This window comes from Tupaia chinensis, unplaced genomic scaffold, assembly GCF_000334495.1.
Source record: "Tupaia chinensis unplaced genomic scaffold, TupChi_1.0 Scaffold000251_1, whole genome shotgun sequence".
Lineage (NCBI taxonomy): Eukaryota > Metazoa > Chordata > Mammalia > Scandentia > Tupaiidae > Tupaia > Tupaia belangeri.
The window spans coordinates 4,504,296-4,526,391 of record NW_006159731.1 but is presented as its reverse complement, the minus strand read 5'-3'; the positions used below and the strand labels follow the sequence as shown (position 1 = coordinate 4,526,391).

General features: G+C 38.4%; 1 protein-coding gene across 1 annotated transcript in view; it reads left to right on the top strand.

The window, feature by feature from the left end:
- Positions 1-2,910: 2,910 nt before the first annotated feature.
- Positions 2,911-22,096, top strand: part of NDUFS4 (NADH:ubiquinone oxidoreductase subunit S4) — a 128,107-nt gene continuing 108,921 nt past the window's right edge. Inside the window, exon 1 of the mRNA XM_006149018.3 lies at positions 2,911-3,082. Within this exon, the coding sequence (XP_006149080.1) occupies positions 2,985-3,082 (98 nt within the window). The 5' untranslated portion in view covers positions 2,911-2,984. The remainder of the gene's footprint in view (positions 3,083-22,096) is intronic.

Genomic DNA, 22,096 nt, shown 5'->3' with positions numbered 1-22,096 from the left:
AAGGGTGCCTGTCTAATCTCTCTTGTAATAAACAAACAAACAAACAAGCAAACTGGAAAACACACACACACACACACCTCAAAGTAGATCATAGATTTAAAAGGTAAAACTACGAAAACCTCCAGGAGAAAATCTTTTTTTTTTTTGGAGAGGTTTTTGCTATAGGGCACACGCGATCACTAGAAAGACAGAGAGAGGTAGAGAGACAGAAAGCAGAAAACACTTCCCAGGGGGATGGCCATGCCACAATCCCTTGTCTTCCATTCTCCTCTCAGGATCTTGGGCACGCACGCACATGCACCCGGAGTGAATTTAACCCACCTGGTGCAGGACTCGAACCATGCCGACTACATGGGAGTCCAGCGCCATAGCCAAAATAAAAAATGTTAGTGACAATATCAAATGCTGTGAAGATGTGGAGCTACTGAATTTATCACACATTGTTGGTGGGAATGTAAAATGATATGGTTATTCTGGAAAATTGGTTAGCACTTTCTTAAAACAAAAAAGTTTGGGCCAGCGGGTGGTATGGTTGTTAAGGGTGTTGGACTCCCACATGGCTTACTGTAGTTCGAGTCCCAGACCTGGCAGTTTGCTTTCTTACTTTCTCTCTGTCTGGCCCTCTCTGTCAAATTAAAATAAAATAAATATTTTATTACTTTAAATATTTTAAATATTATTTTATATAATTTTAAATAAACATTTTTTTAAAAAAAGGGAAAAACATACATGTGTCATATGACCCAGAAATTGGACTTTGAAACATTTATCTCAGAAAAATTAAAATTTAAGCCCTCACACAAACCTGCACACAATTGTTCACATCAGTTTTATTTGCGATAGCTAAAAACGAATGGTTGAACAAATTGTGGTGCATTCATTCTATAGAGTACTACTCAGGAATAAAAAGGAATGAATTATGGGTATTGACAACAACTTGGATGGATCTCAAGGGCATTCCTTGAATGAAAGTAACCAATCTCAAAGGGTTACTTACTGCAAGAGTCCACTTACACAACATTCTCAAAGTGTCAAAATTACAGAAATGGAAACGAAGTAGCTATTACCAGAGCTTAGGAGGGTGAGTGTTAGCATAGTTAGTGCTGGGGAGATCTTTGCCTTAATGATAGTTCTGTGTGCTGGTTCCAGGAACTGATACTTTTGATAGAAAGACATGGGATGAAACCGTTCATGTTGATGTCAGTTTCCTGGCTCTGATAGTGTTACTAGTGTTATGTAAAATGTAGTCAACGGAGCAAACAGGAGGATGGGTACATAAACTTCTCTCTGTACAGGCAAATTCCTGTGTGTCTACAAATATTTTAAAATGAGTTTAAGAGAAAATTCTCTATGAGACACCTATCTTTGTCCTTCCTTCACCCTGTGCATTTCCACTCTCCCTGTGCATGATTTTCTCTCTTTTTTTCTTTTCCTTTTCACTTATGTACTGGATTTTCCTTTAATTGGCCGTAATGGAGAACCAAGTCATTCTGCATCCTCCTGTTACTTCTATTTGTGTAAGGTTATGCTTTCATATGCCTTGCTTTAAATGCAGGGATGTTCTAAGGCCAGCAAGTGGCATGGTGGTTAAGGGTGCTAGACTCCCACATGGACAACTGTGGTTCAAGTCCCAGACCTGGTGGCTTGCATTCTCACTTTCCCTCTCTCTCACTCTGTTCCTCTTTAGTCAAATAAATAAATAAATAGTTAAATAAAATAATTCTTAAAAAACAAAAAGGGATGTTCTAATGCTTTACAACACATTTTTAAAAAGAAAAACCCACAAACTAATCTTTTCTTTATAGAATTATTTTAACTTTATTTATTATTATTTTCCAATTTGACGAGAGAGAGAGAAAGGGAGAAAGAAAGCCACTAGTTCCAGGACCAAACCATGGTAGTCCAGCACCTTTAATCACGACCCCCAAACTAACCTTTTTATTTTATATAATCCTTAGTTATAAATAGTGCCCCTTTTAAAAATGTTCTTCACTTTTTTGCCACAGGTGTGTGCGCTCACTGGAGACAGAGGGAGACAGTGAGAGGCAAAGTGAGAAATCACCCCTTTCGGGGCTTGGCCATACCACAATACCCTCTCCTCCTGGGATTGTGGGCACACATGCACACGCGTCTGGCATGATTTTCAAGCTGCCAGGTCTGGGACTCCAACCATGGTTGGCCATGTGAGAGTCCAGTGCTTTAACCACCAGACCACCTTCAGGCTCCTATCAGAGCACTTTAAAAGGTCAGTAGCCCACAGTACAAACATGGTTCCAACACTTGTCTTGAAAGACAACGTTTTATTTCGCACGTATGGAGCATCAATAATATTCTTGGTATCTATGGATTATGATGAGATATTCAGGATTTACTGGGGAGAGTGACATCAAATATTACTCGCCACTGGTTTTGCATATACATCTACACGTTGAAAAAAAACAAAACTTTTGCCAGGCCACGTGTTCAGATTTTTCTTTTGGAAAACATGATCATTACAATTACTAATACATCAAAACGGAACATCAAACTGAACATCAAACCGAGTACAGCCCTGTCTTGAGGGCTTGCACACTGAATCTGGTAACACTTTGGAAAAGTACTAAGTTAGGTTCTCAAGGACCTTAAGAGCCCTGCGGCTCTTGCAGTGGGCTTAGTCCCAAACAGTCGGAGTTCTTTGAAAAATGATGAGTTACAGGTGTTTCAGTTCTCAAGTATTTTGGTCTTTTTATTATCAATGTAAATAACCGGTTCTAACAATCCACAGTGATTACACTTCCCGTGGGTAAAATGTACACTGATGCACTTCCGAACGCTTCATCCACTCACCCCATCCTTCCGAGTCTTTTCTAAACCTCGGTATTAGGAAGAACGCTCCCCACCCCCCGCCACGACTAGGTCGCACCGCGATCGCACGAGCTTGAAACGCAGGAAGTTCGTCCCTCGCGGTGATCCGTCCTCCCGCCCCGGTGTGCGCCTGCAGCAAGATGGCGGCGGGCTCAATGTCAGTGGCGCTGAGACAGGCGTTGTGGGGGAGCAGGGCAGTGGCGATAGCTGCCATTTCCGTTTCAAGGGTTCCCACCAGGTAACGGAATTGCCAGGCTTCGTTTTCCAGCCTCTCAGGTCCCTGCACGGATGCGGAGTCTCTGCGGCTGCGGCCGGAGGAGGTGGCGGGGAAAGCGTCCTCCGCTGACCCTTGCCTTGGGAGAGGGCGGGTGGACTTGGGACTGGCCGCGAGGTGGGCGCCGGCCCGGCGAGTGGGGCGGGCATCGAGGAGGGAGGAGGCACCTCTGGTTTCTTGGAAACTGGTGGCCTGTGGCTGCGGGCCGGGGTCCGTGGGGAGGGGTTGCCTGCGGAGCTGCGAGCCGAACCCTCGCCCCCGAGTAGCCGAGCAGTCTCGTTGCTCTCCCCTGCGTTTGTCACCTGTTTGCCCACCTCCCCTGTCTTGCATGGAGGGTTAAATCCCTGTCACCCTTCCGTGGCTTTCGGGGCTATTGATTGGGTTTCTGAACAGAAAGTTTGTTTTATTCACCAGTGTGCGCGGGAGGAACGCTGGGTCGGAATTCCACGTTAGTAAAAACGTCACTGCCAGTCACATTGCAAGCAGATTTTTTTCAAGCCTGGTGGCAAAGCGGGAAGGTTTTCGTCCACAGGTTTATTAAAGCCTCACAAGAATTCAGTGATCGTTGTTACTGTTTGGCCTGAAAACATTTTCTTGAGGGTGATATTTTTCCCCCCAATCCATGACTTCATCTTCTGTTTCCAGACTTATCTGAGTTTTCCTGAAGTTCTCGGGGTACTAACACTACATACACACAGACACATGAGCATTTTTATCTATGAAATATGTTCTGTTACCACCGCCACTGCCTGTTAGTATACATGTAAACCAGGGGCCTATTTTCACTGTTCAGTGTATGCTGTGGAGACTACATTAAATGTCTATAACAAAGATGGCAATCCTGGCTGGGGAGAAAGGGGGTGGGGGAATGTGGGTGGTTTAACATGGAAAAGAGAATCAGTAGAATGCTAGTTAACTTACCCTTAAAAAATATAAAGGGAGTTAGGCCGAATTAATTAGAATTTTTAGAGATGAATCTTATTAAGATTTTAAATAGATATTGCACTGGAAGGAGGAGGGTTTCTTTAATAGGCAGGTGGCTTATGAAAAAGCTTGAAGGCCATGGAGTGATTTATGCATATCATAGAGTCACTGTAAAATAAGGGTGCTAAGATTGGGAAGAGGCAAATGATAAAGTTGTAAGTAAGTGTTTTACGGATGGAAAACTTCAACAATAGCAGCGACCCAACTAAGGTCCTTTCTCCTGGACATTATGGGGATTCATTTTGCATTCTCGAATAATAACAGTCCTGGAACTGAAAACAGGTTTGAGGGGACCATTGGTGTCTAGCTAATAAAATCATGACTATTTCTAAGAGTCACAGACACTTTGCCAAAAATAACAGCAGTTGAAGTTAAGGTGGGATTGGAGTTTTGAAACATGAGAATTATTGCTGTTAATACGTAACCAAGTGTAAGAGTTTCTGCATGTAAATATGTTGTAAGATTGGAAAAAGTTTGCAAATGCTATAACGTTTCAGATCACTGGAGTGCTTTATGGGAGAGTGCCACAGGGCAGGCACCACCACGCCCTATGGGAGAGTGGAAGTAAGGGACATGGTAATGAAGGGAATAGGGAGCAGGAAAAAAGAGACTGTCAGTGGAAAGTAGTAGTTCACTGCCATATAGCGTATGCAAGTTCAGTTGTAGTGTATAAGTAAAAAACCAAACAGGCAAAATGAATTTTAAAATCCCCAGCAACATATACCAAAGAGAGAAAAGACGATTTAAATAGTACGGATGACTCAGCTGACCTAGTTGTTGTCTGAGTTTATGCTCTAGAGCGAAGCTCAGTTTCCAGGTGCTTCTCATCCCTCTGTTTTTGTTTTTGTGTGGTTTTTTTTTTCCCCTTTTTTAAAAGAATATTTTATTTAACTTTATTTATTTACTTCTTTTAATATGACCACAAAGGGACAGAGAGAGAGACAGAAAGCAAGCCACCAGATCCCGTACTCAAACTGCCGTTGGCCATGTGGGATCCAGTGCCCTTAATCACCACGCCACATGCCAGCCCCTCTCATTTCTCTGGACTATTAGTGAGAGGAGGGAAAACTGGATAAATTGTTTACATTTATCCTTACTTTCCTAAGGGATTTTCCAGACTAAGTATAACTAGAGTATTAACCTGCCAGAGAAAACAGCATTCTCTTTCTTTTTTTTATTTTTTTTAAATAGAACACTTTTTTTTTTTTTTTTGGAGAGAGTTTTCACTGTAGGGCGCGTGCGCTCGCCCGACAGACAGAGAGACAGAAAGCGAGAAATCACCCCCCAGGGGGGATGGTCACGCCGCAATCCCTTCTCCATTCTCCTCTCGGGATCTTGGGCACGCACGCACACGCGCCCGGTGTGAGTTTTAAGCCACCGGGTCCAGGACACGAACCGCGGTCGACTACGTGGGAGTCCAGCGACATAGCCATTACGCTAACTGCTGGTTCCCAATAGAACACATTTTTAAAAAAGATTTTATTTAACTTTTTATTTATTTATTTAAACTTGACGAGGGAGAGCGAGAAGGTAAGCTGTCAGGTCCAGGACTTGAACCATGGTCAGCCATGTGGGAGTCCAGCACCCTTAACCACCAAGCCACCTGCCAGCCCCAACAACATTCTCTTTCAAATCAGCAGTGCTTCAGATATTTGATTCAGTGGTGTTTTTACCGTTTATTTATTTTTGGAGAGGTTTTTGCTATAGGGCATGTGCTCTTGCCAGAAAGACAGGAGGACAGACAGAACGTGAGAAATCACCCCTCAGTGGGGATGGCCACACCGTAATCCCTTCTCCTCCATTCTCTCGAATCTTGGGCACGTTCGCACACCTGCCTGGCACGAATTTAAGCCACCAGGTCCAGGACTCAAACTGTGGTCGACTACGTGGGAGTCCAGCAACATAGCCATTACACCAACTGCTGATCTCAGTGTTTTTAATTTTCAACATATTTATATGTACATATCTCACCTAGCCCTGTCTTGTGACTTCCCCATTTGGACTAGGTCTTTACCTCAAACATAGCTCTTTAGGGTAGCAGATATTTAGAGGGTATTAATTAATGACTGGTGGGGATTAAGTGTACGGGACTTCTTTGTGAAGCTTATTTGTGCTCTGGTCTCTGGCTTTTTTCTGTTGCTTTTTCCTTTTTCACAATTAGGTAATCTAATAAGAAATTAGTCTGCAAAGGACAGTCAGTGATTGATAACAGTTCTGTATATATATTACAACTTATATGGGAAACAGGCTCAGTCCAAATTTGAGAAACATTTAGGACATAAAAGGCCAATAAATTGGTTTATACTTCAGATAAGCTGGAAAAATTAATTCCTGAGGGGCAGTTACTTTTTTTTTTTTTAAGAATTATTTAATTTTATTCATTGTCATTATTTTTTATTTTATTGAAGTTGACCTGAGAGAGAGAGAAGGAAAGTGAGAAAGCAAGCTGCCAGGTCCAGAACTCGAACCACCATCAGCTATGTAGGAGTCCAGCTGCCTTAACCATCACACTACCTGCCAGCCCAGAGACAGCTACTTTTTCAAACAATTTGTCTCTCTGCCCTTGCTAGAGAGAGCCAGAAAGGGGGAAGAAGTGAGAAAGCATCCCCTCCCCCCGTGGGGAATAGTCATTCTGCAATCTCTTCTTCTTTGTCTCTCCCCGTTTTTGAGATTTTGGCCATAGATATACACACGTATGCACAGATACATATATGCATGCATGCACACACATGCACACCCAGTGTGTTTCTCAAGCCGCCTGGTGTGGGACTCAAACCGCATGGTTGGCCATGTGGTAACCAGGGTACTGGCTCACTAAGGGGCAGCTATTTTTACTATCTTCTTTCTTTTGGTTGGTTTTTAAATTGCCAGAGGGCATGTGCACTTGCTAGGTTGAGACAGAAAGAGAGAAACCATGCCCCATGGGGCATGGTCTCGCTACAGTTCCTTCTCCATTTCTCCATCTTGTTAGGATTTGGACATTGACACACACGACATAGGCAATATTTCTATGAATAACCTCATCAGTGAAAGCCAGGTTAGCACTAACTTGTATAAATGTGAATATAAAGTATCTACAATCCATTTTCTTTTTAAATTATTTGCAGTGCTTTGAGTTTAAGGTATTCATTTAGAACTCTGTTAACTTCTATATTGAACATGTCTAACAGATAGATTTTGTACTGGTACACTTTGACAAGTGTTCTAACTCATCTTTTGTATTCAGATTTATAAAAAGCAAGAGTTACAGGCCAGCAGGTGGCATGGTGGTTAAGGTGCTGGACTCTCATGTGGCCAACTGCTATTTAAGTCCCAGACCTGGTGACTTGCTTTCTCACTTTCCCTCTCTCTCTATTTTTGGTCTCTCTCTGATCAAATTAAAATACAATTGCAATAAATAAAATTAAAATAATTCTTTAAAAAAAAGGCAAGAGATGGGAATACATTTATTTGGGAAAGGGTACTCATTCAGAACATGAGAGGATTTTTGGAATAAGAGTAACTAATTTTACTTGGAGTATTTTTTTTTTTTTTAATTTTGGGTTCACTTTATATTTTAAAGAATTATTTTCTTTCTTCCTTTATTTTAATTTGACCAGTGAGGGACAGAGCAAGGGACAGAGTGAGAGAGGGAAAGTGAGAAAGCAAGCCTCCAGGTCCAGGACCCCAATGCGGTTGGCTATGTGGGAGTCCAGCGCTCTTAACCACCATACCACCTGCCAGCCCCTTACTTGGAGTTTTTAAAAGTTAATAATAGATGAGACTTGAGAAAGGTGGAGCAGCTTGGCTTTTGTGTAATACCTGCTAGAAGAGGTCTCTTTGGGGTGGGGTAAATAAAACACTTAGATGGAATGTAGATTATACTGAATATGGACAATTTCTTTCCTTTTTTAAAAAATTATTTATTATTTTTATTCAATCTGACCAGAAAAATAGGGAGAGTGAGAAGGCCAGCCACCAAGTCCGGGACTTGAACCATGGTTGGCCATGTGGGAGTCCAGCACCTTAACTACCACACCACCTGCTGGCCCCTGAATATGGACAATTTAAAATGAAAAGAATCAAGTTCTAAAATACATACCTTGGTAAACATTGAGAATCATTTTTATGGTATTTATTCTGAGCACAAATTGGTAATATTTATTTGTGACTTCCTGTATATCAGCCACCAGCGATTTCACTACGTTATCTCATGTGTTTCCCACAGGGATCTTTTGAAGGCAGGTGTTTTAATTCTCCTTTTTCAGATGAGGAAACAAGTACAGAAGTGAAACTCTTACCTTTACATTGCTAGGAAATAGCTTGCTGTAGCAGTTTTAGTGACTGTATTGACTTCTGCAATGAGGAATTGTGTCTGGTACTATTGTAGCAAATTAAAACCTCAAGGTCTTCTCTGTTTTTGCTGCCTTTTAGGCAAGGTATGTTATTTATCCAGGAAGCTGTCTGATGCTCTTTACTTTTACTCTACTGCTCTTTTGGTGGAGTGAGAGTTATTTATTTTTATTTTTAAGGAGTCTTTGCATAATTTTTAAATTGTTTTTGGTTAAAATTTTCTATAGGTGGCTTGATTATTATACATTTTTATCTTCTTAAAGCAAAATACACATGATGAACGTATTAAGGCATAGTGAACATAATTTTTCTTATTTTTGTTACTGATTCTAGTATTCATTAGGAAAAACTGTAGCTGTATTCTACTGTCTTAAAAAACTGTCAAGTGTCTGCTTTTTAATAATGTTTTTGTATCCTTTGACTGGTCTACTTCCCTTTAGCAGTTTTATCACCCCTGCTCATTTATCATGGGCTTGAATATCAGACAACTAAACCTAAACCTATTAGAATTTTGTGTAAAATCAATTATGCTTACTGAAGCTCTGGTGATGGCCATAGTTTACTTTTTTTTGAATAAAATTTGAGGGCTTTTAAGGCTGACAGATAATTACATTTACTACTTGAGTTCTTAGAACTTTTCTTCTTCAGTTTGCAGAGTGGCAGAGCCTGTTGTACCTGAATGATGTAGTAGCCACATACTTTATAACCACTTTTACCTAAATATTGAATATTTTAACAAACTTTTAAATCTTTTCTGTTAAGTAATGACAAGAGCAATTCAAAATTCTTGTTCCAGATTCTATCCTTTTGAGTATTATCCAGTATTTTGATAGGTATACATAACCCTAGATTCTTTAGAACTAGCTCAGATGTGACCTTTAAAAAGTCCACCTTCTTGTGTGGACTCCCTAGACTTAATATTTCCTTCTGGGATCTTTCTCCAGTTCATTTTTTTTTTGGAGAGGTTTTTGCCATAGGGCATGTGCACTCGCCAGACAGACAGAGAAACAGAAAGTGAGAAATTACCCCCCAGGGAGGATGGCCACGCTGCAATCCCTTCTCCTCCATTCTCCTCTCCGGATCTTGGGCACGCACGCACACACACCCGGCATGAGTTTTAAGCCACCGGGTCCGGGACGCGAACTGCGGTTGACTACGTGGGAGTCCAGCGACATAGCCATTACGCTAACTGCTGGTCCCTCCAGTTCATTTGTTTAAGAACCCTCGCTGTACATCAAAATCACCTGTCATCTGAATAAAAAAATTCGGATTTACTGGCCCTAATCTGTATTATTCTGTCAGTTTAGGTTGAGGCTTGGTTTTAGGGTGATTCTTATGGGAAGCTAGGGATGAAAAATACTAATTTTTTCTTTCTTTCTTTTCTTTTCTTTTCTTTTCTTTTCTTTTCTTTTCTTTTCTTTTCTCTCTCTTTTTTTTTTAAAGTAGTTCCCATGGTATATCTTGAAAGACTTCAGAAATGTATTTTTCCTTGGAAGGCAGGTGGGGGATATTTCCAGAAACAAACAAAAACGCTTTCATTTTTGTATATTTTCCCAATCTAAATTAAATTTTACGCTTTTCATCCAGGCACTATATAGAGGCATTTTCTTGGAGAAACTTTTCTTACAGGCAAAGAAGGCATTTTGATAATTTTGGAGAAAGCAGGCCATGTTACTCCCCTCTAGAGACTCTTGTTCTTCCTTTTGGAAGGGCTCAGGTTTAATATAGCACAGCTGTTGAACTCTGCCCTTTAAAGTTTTAAGAAGAAAGTGTTTTATCCTTTAAAATGGAAATGCCTTTTTTTAGGGAGATGGCCTTTGGCTTGATACAGTTCTCTGAGAAAGTTTCGTGCTTCTCTAGAGTTCTTTTGTTTCAGTGATTTCTTAGAATTGTTTCAGATGTTGAGAGCACTGTCAGTGTGAAGATCTGACTGCTTTTGTAGTAGTTTTACTATGCCCTTAAAGGTAGATGGAGAGTTATTTCTTTGTGTTTTCTAGGTCTCAAAAATATGTTCATTCCTTTATTGAGCCACTCTATACATAAGTAAATGGTCCTTGAATACGGCTTACTAGACAAAAGATCCTGTTCTAGATGACTGTTCAGCAAGCCATATGCTTCTCCTAAAAATGTCAGTCTGTCTTGATGAGCTTTAAAGTAAATACAGATGTTTTGGCTCTTTTGAGGACTACCACTCATTGTATGGAAAGAACACTTCTTTTTCAAGAGATTTCTTCAATATACTTATAGAAATTTGCATGAAGTTTATAACTTTTGTCTTTTAAGTCTAACGCCATTAGACTTAATTAGACATTAGGAATTTGAACCAATGTTAATATCCTTAGTATAAATGAGATTTGGAGAAATAAAATAATCTCATGACTTCTGGTAAGATTTTGTATTTAATCAGTTTCTAAAAAATATGACATTGAAATGTTTATATTTATTTTTAGCAGTTGAAAAGTGTTCTTTTGGCAGGAAAGGATAACTTTTTTAGTTGTTTATCTCCTCATCTTTCAATGTTTGAGCTGGGAGAGAACTATAACATTATTGAGCTTATATTTTTATTTAAGGTAAGAATCTCTAGAACTTCCTGCGTCTTGATTAGCTATCTTCTGAAGAGGTATGAAGAGGGCCAGCTGGTGGCATGGTGGTTAAGGTGGCTGGATCCCATATGGTTGACCATGGGGTTTGAATCCCATACGTAGTGGCTCGAAAAGCATGCTAAGCACATGTGTGTACATACCCAAAATCCCAGAGGAGAATGGAGAAGATGGGATTATAGCTTAGTCATCCCTTCCTGGGGAGCGCTTTCTCACTTTCTCTATCTCTCTCAGGCAAACACATGCTCCCTGTAGCAAGTTTTTTTTTAAAAAAAGTATAGTAGTTCTGGAAAATACTGGTAATTCTATACAGAAATTGAGATGACTTCGCATAGGCAGTAAGAGGGAGTTGATTCATATCACTAAGTAATGGAAAGGGCAAGGATGCAACTATTAGTTTCAGGGACTAGAGCTAGAGAGTTATCAGGCACTCCCTATTTTCTGTTATTTGTCCCTGCCTTTCTGTGAGTGATAGCTACTACTTTAGGATTTTTTTCCTGTGTGACAGATATAACTGCTAGAAAAATTTTTAGGTTTATATCTCAACTTTATAACCAGGGAGGGACTGAAAATCCCTTTCTCTAATGCCAAGTTTAAAAATTTGGGAAAATATTTGCTTTGAATCAGGTTAAATAGATCAAGGGTTTACTCTAATATACTCAATATTTGTAATCCTACTTTACTGCTGTATCATATTAATATAAATCATGGGAACATTGGAAGTCAGGTGTAATAAAAACTGGTTCTTTCAGTCAAAAATTAAGATTAATGGGGCTGGCAGGTGGCATGGTTGTTAGGGCGCTGGACTGACACATGGCTGACCATGGTTCAAATGCTGAACCTGGTGGCTTGCTTTCTCACTTTCCCTCTCTCTCTCTTGCTCTGTCTCTTTCTGGTCAAATTAAAAATAAATAAATAAAGTTCAATAAAATAATTCTTTAAAAAAATTAAAAATAGGAAAGGCCAGCTGTAGTGGTATAAGTGGTAGGGTGCTGCTACGCGAGGGTGTGACCACATGGGCAAAGACTTGGTTTTAGTTCCCAGCTCAATCTAAACAGGTTTGGCACAGAGGCAGTGTGCTTGTAATCCTAACTAACTGGGAGGCTAGAGCAGGGTAGTTGTGACACAGACATGGGAAGAGACCCTGTCAAAAATAATTTTTAATTCTCCCTCCCATTAAAAAAATAAGAAAAAGAGTATTTTATGTAATGATATCTTTATGGAACGAATACGATTTGTATATATTGTATAGGTTGACCTCCTACTTTTTTCGCTAGCATACTCTAGGACTTTGCTAGTTTTTTACTCATTCAACACATATTCGTGTTCTTTACCTAATAATTTCAAAAGGCTGCATTTCTATAGACCTAACTAGGCTATATGTTCTCGGAACATTTGCTTCGAGAGTTGGCAGGGTTCAGGCAAATACTAGATATTTATTTTTCAGCATATTGTGAAGGCGTCTGTCTAGTCTTCTAGAGTCGAGTCTGAGTCATGTATATGAGTGTGAGTTGATCTAGGAAGTAGAGTAGGATTCCCAAGGGTGAGACAGAAAGGAAGAAAAATGTGTGATACTGTGATTGTTGCTGTGAGTAGTTAGAGGCTCAGTTGCACTGAACCTCCTGAGAAGTATACAGATTGCTTCTTAGTATTCCTTATTTGAAAGGTAGAAAGCTTGAACATTTTGTCCATAGGCCCTTATTCCTTTTTAGTTAGAGATGTCAACTCCTCTCCAGTTTGATGGAGAACACCAAAGTTGTCTGTTATAGGCTTTATAATTCAAGAGTCTCTAACTTTCTTCTTTTTTTTTTGGTGTCAATAATAACAGTTCTAATAATTCTTGTTTATTGAACACTTAGGCACTGAGGTAATTATGTATGTTATTTCATCTCATTAAAATGAATACTCTCATTTTAGAATGTTTACTGGCAATAATTTGATATATTTGCAGGGTTCTAAGATAATTCTTGGTTATTGGAATTTGCTGGTTTCACCTATTCTGAAGGACATGACAGAGGATCTGGAAACTGGGGTCTTACAATTCAACTATAAATGATAATAGAAGTTCTCATGGGGAGAGATGGTTTTATATGATTGTTTGTTGACAGATTTTATGACAGTAGACTATTTAGATACTGTTACCGAGGTAATTGAGCAGAGACTTGTATAACATGCCAGCAAAGGAAGATCAACCTTCAGAGTGTACTTTTATTTTGATAACGGGAAAGATAAGGCCAGTGACCTAAATAATCTCATTCCCTGATTGAGCTTGTATTTTGTCTTCATTGGTATTTCTTAAAAGATTCTTAAGAGAATTTTTGTCAACAGTTGTCTTATAGGGTACTGTTCCTGTCACACCCTTCTCTCTGATTGATTATTATGGTGGTAGCCCTGTTTTCCATCTTATTAATGTCTAAATAATACGATTTTAGTGCATAGTTAGCACTGGGATGGATACAACATGTAATCTGAGGTTATTTCACAAATTTCAGTTTCCTCTCCCTTTAGCGGAGACTTAAAATGATTTTTTCTCTGTTGCTGATGAAGTCCATTGTTTTAGTCCATCTTAGTTACTGCTGATAAGTGGCCCTTCATCAGAGTTGAAACTAGGGCTTACTTTTATTTTTTGTCCCTAACTTATTATCATTTGGCTTTGAATTCAAACAATCAGTGTGGCGGACTCCCTTGATCTCTTATGAGTGTGCTCTTGTCTCTAGCTTTGAGAAACACATAAGAGATTTTCTGTTAATCCTTGATGTTGTCATGCTATTAAGCTATTGGGTCATCGGGAACATCATCACACATTTTTTTTTGTAGAAAAACACAGAAAAATATGTTATGATGTTCCCAATGACCTAACATATTCTTAGCCTTCTTATACTTTAACACTTTATTGAATCATCAAATCAGTCCAGTGTACATTTGGGTTGTCGGAAAAGTTATAATGCATTTTGCATAGAAAAAATATGTAACAACTTTTTCAATAACTCAATAATTAGGAGCACAGGTTTTGGAGTCAACTCTTACATTTAAATCGTAGCCCTGAGACTACCTAGCTCTGTGCCTTTTTTTATTCCTGTTTACTGTTCTGTAAAATGGACATAATCCTTGGGAAAAAATAAACAAGGACATCATCCTGTGTGTGTGTGCCCAAGATCCCAAGAGGAGAATGGAGGAGAAGGGATTCTCCTCTTGGAGAATCCCCCCTGGGGGTGATTTCTCACTCTCTGTCTCTCTGGCGAGTGCACGTGCCCTGTATCAAAAAACTCTCCCAAAAAAAAAAAAATGTATGTGAGGTTTATAGTATAGTGTCTGGCCTATGCCAAGTGTCTAATAAATTAGAACAACATTGTCATTGTCCTTATTACTACCATCATTACTATTCTTTCTTCTGTAGCTTTAGTTTTCCTTTTTCCTTCCTTTATCTCCCTTCTCTACCTCCCCCGCCCCTGCTTTTGTAAATCTTGCCTAGATTCCAATTTCTTTTCCTGGATTATCACAACATCTGGATCTTGTTTTATTTATTTGCAATATTTTATTCGTGAGTATATAAAAGAATTTTTTGCACCTGGCTTTTTCCAGATTGTGACCTCCCATGCACTTCTCAACCCTGTGCATTCTATCTTTGGCATCCACTATCCACTGAAATAGCTTTCATCAAGGTCGACAGTGACCCTGTTGCTAAATTGAATAGACTCTTCTCAGTTCTTATTTTATGTGACCTTTTCATTCCAAAAAGATAACTTTCTCATTCTCAGAAGACTCTTTTGACTTCTGTTTTTGACTGTCCTCCGTCTCAGTTTCCTTAGAATATTTATCATCGTTTGCCTATACCTTAAACTGTCAATATTTCTCAGTTTGATTTATATCTCTTGACTCTTCTAAAATGCTTTAACTTATATAATTTTTATATACATATGTATGTTCTCTCTATATGTGTATATAAAAGCATAATAGCAAAATGAATTCTTGTAAAACTACTATCTAATTTAAGAATAAAGTAATTATTATTACCTTTATTTTTTGTATATTCTCTGCCATAGTCTGAATAATGCCTCCCTATAGTCCACGTTGTAATCCCCAGAATCTATGAATGTTACCTTATATGGCAAAAGGGACTTTATATATGCCGTTAAGTTGAAGACCTTGAGCTATGTAGATTATCCTGGTGAGCCTGATGTAATTATAAAGGTCCTGGGCCAGCACATGGTGTGGTGGTTATGGCCCTAGGTCCTCACATGGCTGATCACAGTTCGAGTCTTCGACCTGGCAGCTTGCTTTCTTACTTTCTTTCCCTTTTTTTCTTTCTCTCTGGTCAAACTAAAAAATAATAAATAAAATAAACAATTCTTTTAAAAAATCGCAATGGTCCTTATAAGGTTGTAGGAGTTGGAGGACAATACAGTGTAGAATTGGAAGCAGACTGCAGTGGTGTGACCACATGCCAAGAAATGCTAGCAGTTTCTAGCCACTAGAAGAGGCAAGGAATAGATTCTTCTTGGATACTCAAGGACTCGGCTCTAATGACGCATTGATATAGATTCATTTCTGGCTCTTACTTCCAAAACAAGAGAATAAATTTATATTGTTTTAATCTATTGACTTGTGGTAAGTTGTTACAGCAGCTAATACACTCTCCCTGTATCTCATTATCTACCATGATTTCATTACCATCTTTTTATACTAATACCTAAAGGTACTGCATCCCATGCAGTTTTCATTCAAGCATTTTAGCACACATACATGGTATTAAAAAAAAAAACTGAGACCATTTAATTTAACAATGTTAATTCAAATAAGAAATAGGTTCGACAACCAGTCAACATTTTTACCTTTTTTTTTTTGCCCCACTATGGGGCACGTGCATTCACTAGAGAGACATTTGAGAGATGTTTACTATGGGGCACGTGCATTCACTAGAGAGACAGAAACAGAGAGACAGAAAGTGGGAAATCACTCCCTGGGGGAATGGCCATACTGCAATCCCTTCTCTTTCATTCTCTCAGGAATTTGGGCACACACACACTTGAGCCTGGCAGTTTGAAGCTGCTGGGTCCAGAACTCAAACTGAAGTTGACTGCGTGGGGGTTCTATGACATAACCATTGTTATCTGCTGGTCCCACCAGTCAATATTCTTGGCCAAAATTAGCTCAGAATGCCCCACCCACCTCGTGTGTGGTTTAGATTTATAGTCAGAGAAGAGAAAGTAACATACAATGACATGCAAAACCAACCTCACTGGCTGTAGCTTCTATTTCCCTTAAATGGTCAGGATCTGATTGACAGCCTATGGTAGACTAAAGCTCGGCTGGTGTGACTGATTGAGGCTTGGTTGCTGGTTACCAGGATATACTTTTAGATTAGGTTACATCATGCTTATACATCAAACTAGGTTTCAGTTGAGACTTGAACTGGGACTTAAACTGGGGTCAGCCCTGTGGGAGTCCAGTGTCTCAACCACCACGCCACTGGCCCAGCTTGCTTTGTTTTTTTAAAAAATATACTATATTTCAAGTGGACACTGCTTGCTCAGTAGTATAGGATATTTCCAGTATTTCTTTTATGAATAACTCACCTTTAGTTACATTAGTTTATTACTAAATTTTTCCTGATGCATGTCTGAATTTTAAAAAATTGCTATAGAATGGATTATAGGTAGCAAACATTTATTAATAGTATAGCTGTTATAGGTAAATGAATTGCCATTTATTTTTAATTTGAACTTGACTCGAAAGAAGTTTGCCAGAGGCATGTGTGCTCACTGGAGACAAAGGGATTGGGGGTCAGTAGGGAATGCGAGCAAGCACTGCCATGGGACTGGTTCACCTGAGGTCCCTTCTTCTCCATTCCTCCCTTCTTTTGGGATTTTGGGCATTCGTACATGTGCTGGGTGTGTTTTAGAATCAGCATTATTCATAAAGTAACTTGATGGGTGTTTGATTGAGATTGTGTTGAGTTCGTAGGGTAAGTTGGAGAGAATTGATATCTCAACATTAAGTCTTTCTATTCACAAACATGGGATATCCCTTCTTTTATTTAGATACTTTGTGATTTTCATTATCAGATTTTTCTAGTTTTCTTTCTTTTTTGGGGGAGAGATTTTTGCTGTAAGGCGCATGTGCTCTCCAGACAGGCAGAGACAGAGACAGACAGAAAGAGAGAAATCACCTCCCAGGGGGAATGGCAATCCCTTCTCCTCCATTCTCCTCTTGGGATCTTCGGCATGCACACACACGGGCCCGGCGTGAGTTTAAACCACCAGGTCCAGGACTTGAACCATGGTCGACTACGTGAGAGTCTAGCAACATAGCCATTACGCTAACTGCTGGTCCCTCTAGTTTTCCTCATAAAGATATTTACGTATTTTGTTAAATTACCTTAAATATTTATTTGGGTGCTAATGTAAATAGTATTGTGTTTTGGATGTCATATTTTGGCTGTTCATTACTGGTAGTTAGGAAAACAGTTGGCTTTGATTTTTTTCTTTCTCTCATTCTCCCTCTCTCTCCCCTCTGCTCCCCTTTGAAAGGCAGAAGGATAGAGAGAGGGAGAAGGCATCCCCCATGGAAAATAGTCACACCACAATTCATTCTCCATTCCTCCATTCTGTTGGGATTTTGGACATGTATGCAAATGCATTGAGTTTGTTTCTCAAGCCACTGGGTCTGGGACTTGAACTGTACTGTCAGCCATTTGGGATCTGCCTGCCTAACTACCAGGCCATAGCACCAGCACATTTTTTTGTTTTTGTTTTTTTCTTTATAAGACTAGATCCAGCTGTATTCTGATTGGCTTTTAGTTTGGTAGACCAGGAATTGAATGTGGGCCTTACACGTGGTCCCAGCAGAACACAGTGTCTTAGAAGCGTGCCACCTCATCTGGTTCTTTGTTTTGGTATGTTAACATTTGAATCCTACAACCTGACTATTATAATAATTATTAGTAACAGGAAATTTTTTGTTGCTTATTTGGGATTTTTCTACGTAGATAATGATGTCATCTATAAACAAACACAGTTTTATTTTTTCCTTTGCAGTATGCATAGTCATTTCCTTTGCTTGTCTTATTTCATTAGCTGGGATTTAGCTAGGACCTTAGTAGAGGAGTGACTAGAGAGAGTGTTCTTATTTTTATTCCTAATATGGAGGGGGGGATTCTAGTTTTTTACTATTAAATGCTATGTAAATGGACCAACTAGTCATGTGGTTAAGATGACTGGATCCCACATGGCCAATTGCATGGCTAAAGTCCAGGATTGGGTGTTTTGCAAAACATGCCTGGCATATATGCACACGTGTCTAAAATTCTAGAAGGAGGGAAAAATGGAAGAGGAAGAGTACAGTGTGACCATTCCCTGCAGGAAGTGCCTTCTCACTCTCTCTCTGATGAGCACAAATGACCTCTGGCAAATTAAAAACAAAAACAAAAACAAAACATATTGTATAGGCTTTCTGTATATGTTCTTTATCCAGTGTTGGAAGGTCCCCTCTGTTTATAGTTTGCTGAGAGTTTTTAGCTTGGGTTTTGGATTTTTGTCAGATGACTTTTGCGTGACAATTAACATGATCATGTCATTTTTCTTTGTTAGCTTGTTGTGTTAAAATACATTTATTGATTCTTGAATATGGAACCAGCCTTACATAGTTGGAATAAATTCCACCCGGTTTTGGTATAAGGATCTTTTATATATTGTTGGATGCACTGTGCTAATTAGTTGTTGATTTTTGTGCATCTCTGTTCATAAGAGAATTGGTTTGTAGTTTCCTGTATTGTAATGCCTTTATCTAGTTCTGCTACTAGGATAATAAGTTTTGATGTGTTCTTTTGCCTCTGTTTCCTGGAAGAAATTATATTGATGATAAATAATTTCTTCCTTATATTTATTAGAACTTGTCAGGAAACTGTTTAGGCTGGGTGCTTTCTTTCTCTTTTCTTCTTTAAAAAAATTGCTGTAGGGCATGTGTGCTTGCTGGAGAGAGAGAAAGTGAGAAAGAATCCCTTTCAGAGGAATGGCCATGCTACAGTCCGGTCTCTTCCATTCTTCTCTGAGGATTTTGGGCACACATGCACACACATCTGGCATGTTGTTCAAGCTGCTGAATCTGGGACTCAAACCATGCAGTCAGACTTGTGATCCAGCTGCCTTAACCTCCACATACCTGATTGGCCCACTTTTTATTTTTCTCCTAAAGTTCATTTTATTTATTGTCTGGGGGAAAGTGGTTTTTTTGCAATGCTACAATTTTTTTCTCATCTCTCAGCTAGCCAGGATCACAGGAACATTTGGGCACACCTGGTATGTTCAGGTCAACTCTAGGTCTGAGCCTGGGCCTTGTATATTACCAGTATTGTCTGCTGGTGCCCTATCTTCTGCACCACTGCACCTGTGTCTAGAAGTTTATTAGTTACTGATTTGATACCTAATAAATATAGGCCTATTCAGATTATTTCTCCTTGTAGGAGTTTTGGTAGTTTGTGGTTTTTTAAGTAGTTGGTCTATTTCCCAGCAGATGGACAGTGATTACGTTGCTGAACACACGCATGACTGACTGAAGTTCAGGTTTGGGTGCCGGACTCAAGTGGCTTCAAAATCTTGCCAGGTGCATGAGTGTGCATGCCCAAAATCCCAGGAGGAGAATGGAGAAGGGATTGCGGTGTGGCCATTCCCCCCAGGAGTGGGGTGTGATTTTTCACTTTCTTTCTGTCTCTATCTCTATGGCGAGTGCACACACCCTATAGCCAAAAAAACTTTTTTTTTGAAAGAAAAAGATCTGTCATGCTCTTATCTGCTCTCTTTTTTGGATGATAATTTGTTTTGGCTTGCAAGAGTCTTTTATTACATGTATAACCTGAAAGTTATGAATTCTTTTATATTTTATTCTGTTTTTGTGCAATTACATATATACATACATTATGTGTTGTTTGTGTATACATCTATTTTAAAATCCATTTGAAGTTCTTAATATGTATTATAACTGTTTTAGAAGGGGAATGAAACATTCTTCTTCCTTGAAAAGTTGCCAGTTATCTTAATATTATTTATTGAATAGTCCATCTGGCATTTTATCACTCATTTGAAATTATGTCTTTATTCTGTAATAAATCTACACATTGATATGGTCTGTTTCTGTACACTGATCTATACTATTTGTTTGATTTGTGCTTCCATGCCTGTACTAATACCATGATTTTAATTATTGTAGCATATGAGGGACCTTATAAAGGTTTATGGAAATTGTGTATTATGAAAAATGTGCATAGATTTCAATTTTTTTGGCCAATAAAATAACCTTGTACTATAACTCTATTTTTCTACATACTTTTCCAAATCCCCTTGTATTATCTGGCAAGTCAAATCATACTTCATTGTTGTTTTTCTAAATATACTTGGTTATTTCTGTGCAGTGTTCTTCTCAATGAGAATCATCAAATTTTATAAAAGTAGTAATAAAAAGAATTTGTATTACTAGTGCATTTAATTTATAGGTTAGTACTTGACACCATTATAATTAATTTGTTTCAAATTATTTATCATATATTAAAGTTCAAGAACATAATTTCTTTCCCTTTTTAAAGCATATTTAAAAATTTAATTAAATTATTTTAATCTGACCACAGGGGGACAGAGTGAGAGAGAGAGAGTGAGTGAGGGAAAGTGAAAAAGCAAAGCCACCAGGCCTAGGATTCAAACTGTAATTGACCATGTGGGAGTCTAGCACCCTTAACTATCATGCCACCTGCTGGTCCACATAATTTATTTCTTTAAGGTTTCCAAACTAGTAGAGTTGTTCTGTTGTGTAGTTCAATGATTTGACCTTTCTAAATATGTAGTTCAGTGATTTGACTTTCCTAAATATGAACTGTTGTTAATGCATTCTTTGTGTTTTATAATATACTTACTATCATCATAATGACATTTTTATTTCTTGCTCTCCTTATTTTTACCTTGTATATATTTATTTTGATAACTTATTACTATAAACTTGGGTTTGTTTCTCCTTTACATTTTCCATCATGTTCTCCAGTTTGTTACATGTCCTACAATACCTTGCCTGCCTTCTCTTTCTTATTACTTCTCAATTCCATTTCAAAGTCTGGTATGTAAGCAAAATTCCTTTTATCCCTCTTGCACAAATCTTTCCTTAGTCTATTGGACGACTCTCAAAGGATTAGTTTCTGTTTTTGGCATGAGTTGTGTCCAGAACCACAACTCCTATTAGTTCTTCCCATAAGTTCTACCTGACTCAGAAAAATGGGAAAAAGGATATCTGTGAGCTGGAGAGCCTTATTTTAATTATTTTATTTATTTATTACTGATTTAAGCAGCTGAGCATTTTATAGTAATAAAGTACTGTAGGTAAAGATTTTAATTATGTCAAGAAATCTAAACAGTCTAGTTAAAAGAATTTATGGCTCCATAAAGAAATGATAAATTAATTATCTTTATTATTATTTCCTCTGAACTTAACCAAAGCATTTGTATGATTGTTGCCTATTTTTTACTCCATATAGTTTCCCAGAATATTAACATGGTCCCATGACTACTGAGCTTTAAATTTCCCATTAACAGATGGCTCTCTTGCTTCTATCTTGTGAGTACAGTCTGTGAAGACACTTTAAATTTTCTCTGTTGAGTCAAGATGTTGAAAAGCTTCCTGTCATTAACTTGAAGGTGATTGAACCAAATACCAAGCTATATTAGGTCTAAGGTACTTATTGTGGCATGGAGAATATATGTATGCTATTATTTTTAAATTTTTATTAGAACTTATATTAATTTTTTTATTTTTTAGCATGGTACTAAACTCTGATTTAATGTGAATTTGGGTTAATTCAATTTGTAATAAATTGAAAACAAGCATAATTGGCTCTAATCAAAAGGCTAAGTTGGTTCATTGATTCATTAATGATTACTATAGGATTAGGAATTTCACTTTGTTTGAAAGTCTAACAGGGCATTTCTTTTCCCTTTAAGTTACTGGTTCAACTTCATTTATTTTTAATTTGAATTTATTTATTTACATTCATTCACTATACATCATTACAGCATACAAATATATA